The sequence below is a fragment of the Pogona vitticeps genome, chromosome 5 (assembly GCF_051106095.1).
Source record: "Pogona vitticeps strain Pit_001003342236 chromosome 5, PviZW2.1, whole genome shotgun sequence".
NCBI classification, from domain to species: Eukaryota; Metazoa; Chordata; class Lepidosauria; order Squamata; family Agamidae; genus Pogona; species Pogona vitticeps.
Genome location: NC_135787.1, coordinates 113,280,934 through 113,294,599, shown reverse-complemented (window position 1 = coordinate 113,294,599; position 13,666 = coordinate 113,280,934). Strand labels below are relative to the sequence as shown.

At 39.8% G+C, this 13,666-nt stretch overlaps 1 protein-coding gene across 3 annotated transcripts in view; it reads right to left on the bottom strand.

Moving 5' to 3' along the window:
- The window catches only part of SEMA3C (semaphorin 3C), a 174,824-nt gene that overhangs the window by 78,836 nt on the left and 82,322 nt on the right, over window positions 1-13,666 (bottom strand). For 2 of the 3 annotated variants that reach the window (XM_020790016.3, XM_073000725.2), the window contains exons 3-4: window positions 13,158-13,318; window positions 3,209-3,271 (exon numbers count right to left, since the gene is read on the bottom strand). In XM_020790016.3, the coding sequence (XP_020645675.3) occupies window positions 3,209-3,271; window positions 13,158-13,318 (224 nt within the window). The remainder of the gene's footprint in view (window positions 1-3,208; window positions 3,272-13,157; window positions 13,319-13,666) is intronic. The other variant, XM_078394289.1, reaches the window with a different exon arrangement.

Sequence of the window (13,666 nt, the reverse complement as noted above, 5' to 3'; positions counted from 1 at the left end):
TTTGGTAAGCTTAAAATGGAGTGCAAACATTTTGACTCAAACATTGGCCCCACTAGGACATATTTCAGAGCAAATGTACAGCACACTGTTCAGTTGTACAGCTGGTTCATTGGCCAAGCATAAGGAGGTGACTCACAATTTCAGACCTTGGGCTGTTTTATGGAATATACATCATCTTCATCGTTTAAAGGAACACTCATCAACATAAAGTTCTCAGTCAATGACATCTATAAACTTATTGTGCTGTCCTGGCTTCTTTTTTCATGTACAACAATCTACATTTATTCAAATACAGTAATATCATCGTCTGGTTGCTGCACAATGGCAGAGGGTGGAGTTTCACTTAACTGGGGCTTATTTTGGGCGTAGGGCTTATATTACGAGCATCCTGAAAAATCATACTAGGGCTTATTTTCAGATTAGGTCTTATTTCCAGGGAAACAGGGTGTAACTATTCTCATTTCTCCTGCTGTTGGAAGACTAAATTGTCATACATTTACTTGGTTCCAAAGGTGTTAAATCTACTATACCCCACTGTTCCACCAGAAGTGATGCTCCTCTTATCAGCACTTTTCCCCTCATGCACCCTCTTCTTGAACTGTGAGGGTGACTAATGAGGAAATAATAAAAGAAATGAATGAAGGCCGAGAAATCATAAAACACAGCAAAATCCAAAAAGACAGAATACTACGGTCATGAACAAGTACAGATTATCACATATGATTGTTCAATATAAAATATATAAGAGGAAGTGTAGGAAGGAAAAAAAAACTTATTGGACGGATAATCTTGGGAGAGTGGTTGAGATGCAGTCCAACATCATCAGATTGAGTTCCAATATTCAAAGTCAAAATGGACATGATGGTGTTGAACTTATGTAAGAAGGAGGAAGTGGTGGAGGATTTTAGCTCATCAAAAACCAAGATCAGAATTTAACACAAGAAATTTCAGAATGGACTGTCTTTTAACATGAAGTTGCCAACATCAGAATCCAAATGTATTTACTTTTACTAGAAAGTAAAATAATTCAATTGGATTAGCATGTAAATAAGTACATGAACCCAGCATTGCAGTTTTGCAGTGCAATTGTATCTATGCCTGCAAAATATTAAGCCCCATTCTATGGGCTTTCTCCTTCATAATTGAAACCTAAGTCTCAGCCATCCATTGCTTACATTTTTACATTGATGGCATTCAATAATATATAATACCCTACTAGATGAATATTATATGTATGTATACTACACTGTGTTTTCCATATTAAGGTACAGTATTGATGTAATGCTAATCCTTAGTAGCACTGACATATTTGAGTGCTACAGAAAGCAGACCCCATGCTACCATTTGCAGACTAATTTAATTAACGAGAAATCACTTGAATCCATTACAGGTGACATCTTAATGAAAAATGTTCTACTTTCTTACGCTCTGCTGATCCAGTATTTTTTTTACCTGGGGAAGTGTTGATCAAGCTAAGCCAAACTTGCAAAATGCACTTGATATATTTAGGTACACTCTTTTTAATTACATTTCCACACCCAGATGAACTGCTATTACAGCACTGCTGTCATTATAAAATTAGCAATTTAGAAATTGTGTATCTTATCAATTGGTGGCAAAACAAGGTCTGATACAGTGGTCTGGAATTAGCTACAACACGTAGCTTTAGTTGGTGCAATGATATCATTTGTTGTTCTTATTACTTATAGACTTCCTTACAGACATTTGCAACAAGGTGATGTATGATGTACTAAAATCATAACAATTAAATAAACACTGGGTTTGTTCGGCCAAGAACAACTTTGAGGATTGGAGGCTTAATAGGTAATTGGCTGAACAGATGTCTGCCTTTTTCATTTTTTGGGGAGGGGGGCAGGATTATTGTTTTAACTCCAGTAACAGTTGTGCCACATTTACCTGTTTTAAGGAAGTTCTGCTCTTTTTGACCTCTGCTCAAAACGGTGCTCTATAGCAGTGGTCCCCAACCTTGGGCCTCCAGATGTTCTTGGACTACAGCTCCCAGAAGCCTTCACCACCATCTCTGCTGGCCAGGATTTCTAGGAGTTGAAGTCCAAGAACATCTGGAGGTCCGAGGTTGAGGACCACTGCTTTATAGAACCAATGAAAGAGTCTTTATGATCAAGCAGTAAGTGCTGTTGGAATGAACAGGGATGGATGGATGGATGGATGGATGGATGGATGGATGGATGGATGGATGGATGGATGGATGGATGGATGGATGGATGGATGGATGGATGTGTGTATATTTGTGTGTACGCACACATAGACACATGTATGTATGTCCCACATATATATCTTCTCCACATACAAAAGGCCACACATATAATCAGGGAGTCTATCAAAGTACTTACATTAGTATTAGCAGTCTGCCATATATTCTCTAAAAAAATATACAGTGGTGCCTCGCTTAATGATTACCTCATTAAACGATGAAACCGCTATACAATTGTTTTGTTTTGTGATCGCTTTTGCGATCGCAAAACGATGTTTAATAAGCAAAATCTGCTTTGCGATGATTGGTTCCCTGCTTCGGGAACAGATTCTTCGCATTATGAGGTTTTTAAAACAGCAGCTTCAAAATGGCCACCCACTGTGTAAAATGGCTCCCTGCTGTGTTTTTGGACGGATTCCTCGCTTTACAGGTACCGAAAATGGCCGCCCCATGGAGGATCTTCACTGGACTGTGAGTTTTTCAGCCCTTTGGAACACGTTGAACGGGTTTTCAATGCGTTTCAATGGGATTTTTTATTTCGCTTAATCAGGATTTCGCTCTATAGCGATTTCGCTGGAACGGATTATCCTCGTTAAGCGAGGCACCACTATACAGAGTAAGTTTTATTATAAATATCCATCACTAGCAACAAGATAAGCAAGAAACACGGGTGCTGTTTTTCAAATCAACAACAACAACAACAACAACAACAATGATAATAATGATGATGATAATAATAATAATAATGATGATGATGATGAATCTGGTTTTGAACCTAAGCAGTGGTCTCCTCCCCCCAGGACATCAGGAAGGTTGTGTAAATATTTTGTTTGTTTTAGAAATTCTGTGGGATCACTTAGTCTACAAAATATGAAAAATAAAATATGCCCTCTTCTACATTGCTTTTGGCTGCACCCAAGGTGCTCCATCTTAGCCTGCCAAATATTTAATTAGAAGGAAAAATAAAATACTTACTGTAGGATCTTTGCCAGCCATTTTGCACTCATCAACTTTGGCTGTTGATGCTGGCCAGAAAATCTGTGGAAAAGGGGAAAAATACATATAAAATGGATTACATAATATTACATGCATATTTATAGGGTGGGGTGGCAGGGGAGAGAATTATCATTTCCACTTTGTTCAAGCTACTACAGTGCCTTTAAGTCATGCCTAAATTTACAAGATCAATATTGTTGCAGATCTATTTTGCTGGGGAAAGCATTTTCTCCAAGTTTTTCTTACTGAGAAAAACTTTTTTTTCCTTACTGAGAAAAATTCAGACAGCGGGGTGAGCTGCCCTCCCACCATGTTGAGTGAGTTCCATATCAGTCCCACTTTCTAAAAGAAATAATGTTCTCAAAGATATCACTGAAGTGCAAGCTGTTTTAAATTAGAATGTTCTAGAAAGCAGCACTTCAATGCCTATATTTGTCATTTCCAATTGGCGCAGGCCCTTAGAAGCATGCAGGCAGATCTGGGCTGGCGGGAGGACCTTTAGAAGTTCATATGTGGTCAAGCAGTCTAAAAAGAGTTCTGCATCTGTCCTAACACAAGAATTTGATCAAGGGCACCCAAGATGAGCCAGTCTGTCTCCCTGTGCAATCCCACAACCTCTCTTCCATCCAGTAGGAGGGGGAGGGGCACATCTTTCCTGACATCTATTACTATTATGGGCAGCATGCAGAAATCCCAAAAGGGTATCGTAGAGCCTATGCACAATCTCCTCAAAGGCCAATTGGTGTTAAAGGATGAAGAGAGCAGGTAAAACTCTTCTCTCCATAGGTGCACAAGAGACTGTGTGAACTGGATGCACTGCCCTTCAAGTGACCCAATATTTTGACATCCAAAAGATGGACAAGGGGAAGAGTGGGGAACTCCACACTTGTAAGTGCACAGTGGTTGGCTTTCCAAACATTTGTAGCAAACTCTCTCCCTTGGGTGGTACTCAGTCTGGGATAACAGACAGATTGACAGATTTAGGAAACCTGTACACTGAAAATAGCACACAGCTCTCACAACGCCATGTTGCATGCACCTCACAGGGGTCCCTGTGGCCTCCACCACAAAACAGTACCTCCCCATTCCAAGAGTGATAAGTTTGTAACTCTTTGTTGTTCTCATTTTCACACAAGAACACGAGGAACCATAAAATGATTCTTCTTACTGCACAACAAAGTGAGGTATTTTGTTCTTTCTTCTTGACAAAAGAAGGGAATAACAAGAACATAATTGTGCAAATTAAGCAAAATTGCACAAATACTGCAAACAGTACTTGAATGAAGTATACATACAAAATGATGATGGTTGTCACTTTGTTGTGTGGACTACTAACAACTGGGAGCATCAGAGGAGCTGCTTGCATCTTCCTCAATGATCAGGCAGTTGTTCCTTGTTTGCTATATATGTGTGTGTTTTCCTTCTCAAAGAGGAAGGGCACAAGTTTTATACAGAAAAGATTTAACAAATTATGGGAATCTTGACAAGAAAAAAGCAGAGCTCCTTATCAGAGTCTCACAATTGGAGGCAAGAAACCTTTTGGTGTCTCAAAACTCCTCATCGAGGTGTCTTGTCAAGTTAAGAATTTAATTAATCAGTATTCATCCCTAGTAGGTGAACCAGCTCTCTGTAAACTACCTGAAGTACAGCCAAATAGACATGAGTATACCATTGAATTATACCTAAAGCAAATTTGAGGAGAACTAAGGTGGGGCTCTTTGAATTGAAACACCTGCAGGATTTTCAGGGCATTTGACATTTTTCAGAGTGGATAAAGAGATTATACATCTCTTGGTTGCACCAGACAGTACCTACAGCAACACAAAGACCTAATCTAGCCAAAACATATATAGGGAGATCAAAAGACTGGTTAGCTATCAAGAAATGTGTTATATTCTCTCTAAGACTGCATAGCAAGTGTAAATCTAAGACAGTGTTTCCCAACTTGGGAGTTGTGACCCCCATGGGGGTTGCAAAGTGGTCTCTCTCTCTCTCTCTCTCTCTCTCTCTCTGTGTGTCTCTCTCTCTGTGTGTGGTGTGTGTGTGTGTGTGTGTGTGTGTGTGTGTGTGTGTGTGTGTGTGTGTGTGTGTGTGTGTGTGTGTGTGTGTGTGTGTGTGTGAGAGAGAGAGAGAGAGAGAGAGAGATTTTATATGTGTTGCAGCCCTTGTTAAATAATTTCTTCCTTGACCTTTGGAGCCAGATACTAAGATACTAAGTGTAGTGTGTATGTGTATGTATGATAAACAGGCCCTCTTAGGGAGAGAGAAGCTTCTACTTTCTGAGAAGGGATTACTTTAGCATATAAAAATGTTTTAAATGCAAATATGATGGCGAGGTTGCAGATTACTTGGCTATTATAAAAGCAGGCTGCAACTCAAAAAAAAAGTTGAGAATCGCTGATCTAAGACAATAGCAGGCTAACGCTTTATGAATAAAAAGAAACATTTAAGATTCTGAAGGGAAACTGCATCCTAAAGCACAGTTGACACAGAAATACACCATAGTCTTGATATTTAATGATGATAATGGCTATACATCACCTTTCTGCCTGGAAGGACTTCCACTACAAAGCAAAACTATCAAATTACAATCAGCATCTCTAAAACATCAAGAATGAGAGAGATGGAGGTGGGGGAGGGAGGAAGACCATCTCTTAATCCATGAAAAACCAGCCTAAATAAAATACTTATTTGGTTTTTATTCCTGTGCCACCTTTCTCCTGTTGAGGGGATCCAAGTAGACTATAGACGAAGGACGGACATCCTCTCTTGTTTTGTTTTTGGAGGTGACCACAACAAATCCAAAGTTTTATCCCCACAGGATATGATTATGTAAGCTTTAGTACTTTTTTTTTTTTTTGCATTTCAGGACTTTTTTGCGTGAAAAATCTCCAGAACTGGGTTCTGCGCAAAACCAGTATATTGTTTAAAATGTATTTTGCACAAAATTCAATGTTTTAAATATAAAATGTATAGGGTTTGTACAAAAGCAACACACCATGTTTCTTTTCTGATGGTGACATACCACCCCCTTCCCTCAAAAAAAATATGATTCTTTTATCGCATGCAAGAGAGGAATAAAATCTTTTTGAACAAGGTGTCTTGACAAGTTTTGCATTGAAGATGAACTGATTTCTGAGTATTAACTGCATCCTTCCTTTATAGCGTGCCTCAATCCAGGCAAAGGGAGAGCCAATCTGACCTCCTTAGGGAGGGCAACAAGGTGGTTGCCCCAAAAAGCCTTGAGTCCTTTCCTCACCAACCTAACCTTTATTGCTGATGGAAGCTACACTAGGAGCATGACAGAATAGCTTCTGCTCCATTCATTGCAAAACTTGGATTGCACATAAACAGCCAATATTGTTGACTTAGTAGTACTATTTTAAAGGATTCTAAGAGTTTACATTTTAATTATATAACTCAATTTAATTCTATTTTAATGTTTGCCATTTTATTGTATTCTAATCTCTCTGTTTCTAAACCATCCTATAAGCTACTTTGCGTCCCAATTATTGGAGAATGAAGGCATATAAATGTAACGAAATAAAATAATACATAAATAAGTTGCACATAATTAGAGAATGTGATCTGGATATTCTGCTTCCTTGTCACTTTAATACATTTGCATAAGAGCTGGTTGATGGATGTATTTATTTATTTATTAAATTTACACCCCGCCCATTTAGACTACGTCTACTCTGGGCGGCTTACAATAAAATAGCATAAAAACCACAATTAAAAGGAACAATTTAAACAGCAATATTGGTAACATTCAAAATGGAAAGATAGAAATCAGGATTGAACGTGGAAATAAAAATAAAAATCAGGAAGTGACATGGGGGAAGGCTTGCCTAAAGAGCCAGGTCTTAAGTTGGCTCTTAAAAACACCCAGCGAGGGAGCCAAGCAGATCACTAATGGGAGTCTGTTCCAAAGTCGAGGGGCCACTGCTGAGAAGGACCGGTTTCTTGTTCTTTCTTTCCAGGCCTCCCACGGCGTTAGGCCCCTCAGCCGTCTTTCCTGGCTATAGCAAGTGATTCGAGTAGATCTAGGTGGGAGAAGGCGTTCCTCTAGATAATGAGGACCTAAACCGTTTAGGGCTTTACATTATCATTAACACTTTGTAATCAATGCGGAAGCGAACGGGCAGCCAATGCAAGGCAGCCAGAGTGGGGGATATATGTTGCTATCTTTGCATCCCATTAATAAGTCTGGCTGCCACATTCTGCACCATTTGAAGCTTCTGCATCAGTCTCAAAGATAGCCCCACGTAGAGCGCATTGCAGTGGTCTAATTTCGAGATTACAGGCACATGGACCAAAGTGGTGAGTGCCCCACCATCAAGATAGGGCAATTCGCCACAGATGAAAATAGGCGGAGCAGACCACTGATGCCACCTGGGTTTCCATGGTGAGTGCCGGATCCAGATGGATGCTTAAGCTGCGAACCTCACTCTTTGCAGTGAGAGTCACCCCCCAAAAGAGAGGGAGCTTCCCAAATCACCAATGGAGGGGCCACCCACCCTCGGGACCTCCGTTTTGTCCGGGTTCTGTCTCAGTCCATTCTCCTGCATCCATTGCAGTACAGCCTCCAGACAAGGAATTTGAACCTCCCCTATAAAAGCCTATGGTTTCTTGAGGAGGGTGACCTACATTCAGAACTTACATCCTGAAAAATACAAAACTGCTTTCCAAGTCTGATTTTCTATTAATGAAACTGATGAGGACAGTAGACTGATTTTTTTAAAAGTTATACAATTCTTTTTAAAAAATTCTCAGCCGCTTCCAACTGTTAATTTGTTCAAAAGTCCAAGTCAACAATACAAAACGACTAATGTTGTATCAAGAAGGATGTTTTCAAAGTGGTTCATTGTGGATGCCAAATATGAAATGCAGGATATCTTATAAGAAAATATGCTGCTAAGCTTCCAGCTGAAGTTAGCCCAAGAGGTTTATCTAGTATTTAAATAAACATTAGATTTGAGATGAATCCCCTTAGAATACACACCCAAGAGCAGAAAAATAAATGCAGTTAATTCCTAGCAGTTTCCATTTTAGGCAATTAATGGGGAAAATAATATTTTTAAGTTACAGGAAAGCAAATATGGCACCTTATGACCCTTGGTTTACATGAGAGTTGATGGTGATTAAATGAGTGTGATGGAGACGAAAGTGGCAATGGCAGAAAAGATCCAACCAAGCATGGGACAAAACTCACTGGAAGATCTAATCAATGTTGAAGAAGTTATTCCTCCTCGCCACTATTACATACGGACAGAGCCGTCCAGTGGACCTGACCCAAACTTGCCACAAGAATGGAATGGAAACCTCTGAACAACCTGTTGTGAGGAATTTGCAGACAAAATCTCTCAATTCCACTGTAACTGCAGTTGATGAAGGTCTTGTGGATGTAACTTTGCCCCCCTTTTATCCTTTTGTAATGGATACATTTCATTTTATGCAGCCCAAAGACATGGATAGAATTCTTGGAGAGGTGATAAACACCATGTCTTTTCTGACCCTTGCCTTTCCTGGCTTGTTGAAGTAGCCAATGCGGACTGGGCAAGGGGTCAAGGGGAATGGTGAGTGAATGCCCCCTTGCAGCAAGGCAGGGTTCAAACATGGCCAGAGAAAGCAGTTGCAAGATTGCTGTTGAACCCCATTGTGCTAGACCACTGGTTCTTAACCTTGGGTTACTCAGAAGTTTTGGACTGCAACTCCCAGAAGCCTTCACCACCAGCTGTCCTGACTGGGGTTTCTGGGAGTTGCAGTTCAAAAGCATCCGAGTAACAAAGGTTAAGAACCACTGTGCTAGACAAACATTGGTCAATTTTTTGCAAGTATGGGAGCATGTGGTAGCTTCTCAGTCCCAGGTATTCCTGGATGACACAGATCATTTAGATACATTTCTGTCTAGCTTCAAGCCTAACTAAGGGATAGAAGCGGCTTTAGTCCCCTTCATGGAAGGCATACACCACAAACTGGACAGGGGAAACGTGTCTCTGTTCTGCTGGACCCCTAGCAGTTTTCTATACCATCAACTAGGTTATCCTAGGCTGTCACTCTAAGAAGGAATCTGGAGACACTGTATTATAATGCCTCCAGTCTTTCCTGGAGAGGCAAGTTCAGGATGTGGTGTTGGGGTCTCTGTTGGCCTGTGATGTCCCTTAGGGTTCAATGTTTCCCCCATGATACTCAATATGGGAAATAAAACAGGGAGACGTATGTTGATGACACCCAGCTCCAATGAAGCTGTTACAGTTTAGACTTCTGTCTGGTATTAGTAATGGCCTAGATGAGGCTGGAAAGCTTAATCCAGACAAGAAAGAGGTGTTCCAGGTCACTCAAAGGGCAGATCAGAGAACAGCCTCTGTTGGATAGGATTCAAAATTTGGATTTGCTCCTAGCCTCAGACCTTACCCTAGATGCCCAGGTTCCAGATGTGGACAGCACTGCATTTGTCTTCTTTGTTCTTTGCCAAAAGATCAAGAAGCAACTTGCATACTCAAAGGTAGTGCATAAGTTGCACCCATTCCTTGATATATCTAATCTGGTTATGATGGCCCATGCCTTATTTACATCCCTTCTGCATTACAACAATGCACCATATGTGGAACCACCTTTGAAGACTGTTCAGAAATTTTAGCTGGTTCAAAAGACAACTTAGCTAAGCAGTCAGGTTATCATCAGTTGTCAGTATTTTACTCCTCTCATGTCTGGGGGACTGCTCTTTACATCTTGAGTCTCCTCCAATCTGCCTGTACTGAACACCAACACGCAAAGTCAGCTATAAAGTTGTATATGAATCTAGCCAAGGCTTTCCACTAAACTTCACTAAGGCAATATATTATTTAAAACTTAGATGTGCTCTTATACAGATTTAGAATCTAGACAAGAACAAAACCAGATAAAATAGATCAATGAGAATTTTTGGGGGTCAGTGGGTGGGAGTTCTGCATCTCTCTGCAGACACATGAACTCAACCAGCTAATCAAGGCATTACCTCAGTCTCCCCAGCCATGGATCACCTATTGGACAGAACTTTAGCTAGAAATGTTACTGTCTGGAGATTTGGTGTCCTATTGGTTAAGTTTTGTTCTTATTAAACTGGTATATGTGGGGAGAAGATGAAGGAATGATAAGGAATGTCTGGATCCAAGAGAGAAATGGCCATATTGATTCTGTTAGTTCACCTGTCCTGTGTTTCCTTCTGTCCAAGGAAGAACAGCAGGAAGTGGTATGGCACTCAGAGCAAGTAGGAAGCATTTACCCTTCCAGCACAAATTTCTACATTCACTAAATGTCAGTGCTGTAGCTCAAAGCCCCAGTTCCCTCACCCTCAGTTATGATTGTGTTACTGGAAGTCCTAGGAAAGGTGCTCTCTTTACCTTTTGGGCAAAAATGACAATAGGTGACACCAGATTTCACTAATCAATGTTTTGAGATGAATCTAGAATTCCTGCTTGTGGGTGGGTGGGGGAAGGAAGTGTTCCAAAGGAAGGAGAAAGTGTTTCAAAAAAAAAACCCCTAGAGAACAAGACACTCAAGGGGATTTGCACAAGCCAGATAAGGAACAATAATATAGGATTCCAGAGACAGACAAATCAGTAGCATAGAAACACAGTTGCTATGACTAATGAGGAAGTGTCAGTTCTATATGGCTCTTGGACTTATTCCAGTTTGTATGAGCCTAAAGTCTGGTGATATTGTAACCTGCCAATAATACGCAGAGCTACAAATCCACTTACTGTTCTTATAAGGATAGGCAGAAGTTATTTTCTTTCTGAATCATATTTTGGTATTTCAGCACATTCATTCTGCACAGAGAAACAGATTTCTGTAAATCCATAATTTCTTTATAGTGTTGGAAGTGATAAAATCATGATTGCACAAACGACTATGTGAATACAAGAGAGATGCAAATCCTGATCTTGTTCTCCCAAGCAAGAATGAGGGAAAACAAAATGTTTCTTCCTGCCTGAGAGAGCGAGAGATTTTATGTCAGTTTTGACATTTCTGAGGACAGTTTTTGCACAAATAAAGTGAACAGCACAGATGCTACAGTAGCTGCTGCCTTGTTGATGGATTTTGGACACAATATGGGAGGAAGAGAAATCAAAAGACAAAATGTTGTGGCACCCTAAAGACTGATAGGATTCTTTCAGTTTATGGAAAAAAATCTACTTCTAAAATGAATTACAATCCAGGTAAGTTTGGATCAAAATCAAGAGGAAAAATTTACCTGCGGCTAACTTGAACCCTGCTGATTTCAACAGGAACAGGGCATGACTAATAACCTCTGAGGAACAGTATGTGCACTTCTATACAAAAACACATTGGTGCCTTTATTTAAACATAATTTAAGGTCTGTTTTCATTCCCTTCAAAATAAAAGTAAAAGTAAAGGTACAATAGAAAGTTGGCATTCTGAGGGAGGAAATATTTCAAGGCAACATCAAGTCCAGCAGAGATTCTATAGGTACAATTCTCCACAGCCCAGAATAATGAGGTGGGAAGAAGCAGGCAAGCAGTTGGAGATTTGTGTGTGAAAGTTTTTATTGCAACCAGTCAACCAGAAGAATGGGCCAGCTGCTTTTCCTTTTAAAACAATGGCCAACCAAAGCCCTTCTGCTTTATCCATTCCTATTTTTAGGAGATTTGAAGATCCCTTTTAAAATACTGTTAGTGTGTGTACTCATGCAGTAAATTCATATCTGCCATGGTCCATACATGTCAGGTAGAAACTGTTGGTATGTCTAAATTCCAGTTTGTCTACAAAAAACCTGATTCCACAGTGAAATTAAGTGTTCTGTTAACTCCACCCCAAAAGAAAACTCAGTATAGGAATAAGAATACTCCAGGTAAACAAACACATGCTCCCCCCAACTTTATCTCTGTAAAATAGCTGAGGTTCATCTATATTATGGCTATGGAGCCCAGTGGATACTAGCAATAACAAGCCTGGTCATATCAGAGTGGTGGCCCAAGGTCCTGCTCTCATCAAGCTGAGCCATTGCTGCCACCACGCTATCTCCTTCAAGCCTGACAATGTCAGCTCTAGATATCTGTGTGCTTGTATGTATACACATGTGAGTCTGTGGGTGTGTGACGTTTATCAAATTTGGATATGTACCTTCACGTTTATAGTATAGGATTATGTTAATGACCAAAATAAATCACACTGTTTTTATAGAACATTTTATAGAACACAATGTGAACAACAGAAAATGACACTTTTTAACACGTTGCAACTTTCTGTTAATTTAAAGGAAAACAACATATTTTTGACATCTAGGAAAAAAAGGAGAGGAAAAATGCTGGGGTGAGGCTTGTGAGCCCAGCCATATACTGAAAAACATAGCCCCTCCTCTAAACTGCTTTAAGAACTGAATCGAGCTAAAATCTTGCTTAGACATATGATTAAACTGAATATCCTCCTGGTTTGTGTGTAGAGAGACATAGGTTAGGTAAAGGCTCACTGTACATGCTCAGAGGCATTTCTCTTGCCCTATTCCAAGGAAATAATTTCTTGAGCAACTCGGTGATGTCTTCTTAAAATAAAGTGGAATGGAGGAGAATAGGCTAACCAATAACAAGTTTTGAAACACTTCTGGTTCCAGTTCTCATCCTGTGCATATCCATCTTCTTAAAACTTCAGATTATAACTCTGAGTTCCTTGAAAAAAATGCCTCATAGGTGATACATTGCCCAGCACTGATAACAGTCTGAACGCACTACTTTTTTCTAGTATTACACATAGCAAATCTTCAATGAAAGTATGGACTGACAACATTGCCTGAAAATGGCATAATGAAGTATGCTGGTTTCCCCTTCTTGGAAGCAAAATACTTCCATTAAAAAGATGATTAAAAGAATAAGAATAACAATAACAAAAGAGAAGCCTAGTTTCCCAAAGCACCCTGTGGACTTACACTCAAAGGATCCTGGCTTATATTATTGATATTCAAAGATAGAATATGATCTTTGCTGCCGACATAGATCCGGTCTTGATCTTCATCCATCACCAATATCCTGTAGTCTAGAGGGTGATGGGAAAGAGCATAAAACTGAGAGGTCCTGGTCTCCTGCAGTTCTGTAAATGAAAGATAAACCACGGCTTAATTTGCTTTCCTTGATTGTACAATCATAATGTGATAAAAGAGTTATGACACCAATAAAACCACAAAGGTTTTGTACGATGGCTAGCAATATAAGCACGAATAAAGTCATTTTTTCCTGTCACAAACTGAGAGCCTTGCTCTTACAGTAACCAGCCATAGTCATAAAGCATCTGGAATAACTTTACCCATTCACCCAAAGAGCCCTGTTCTTTTAATGGGAATTATTATTTACGGCTGTGCCTTTTAAAACACATCATATACAAAACAGAACAATGAGAACATCCTGAGCCAGGATCAATTAAAAGTATGCCATAGAAGCA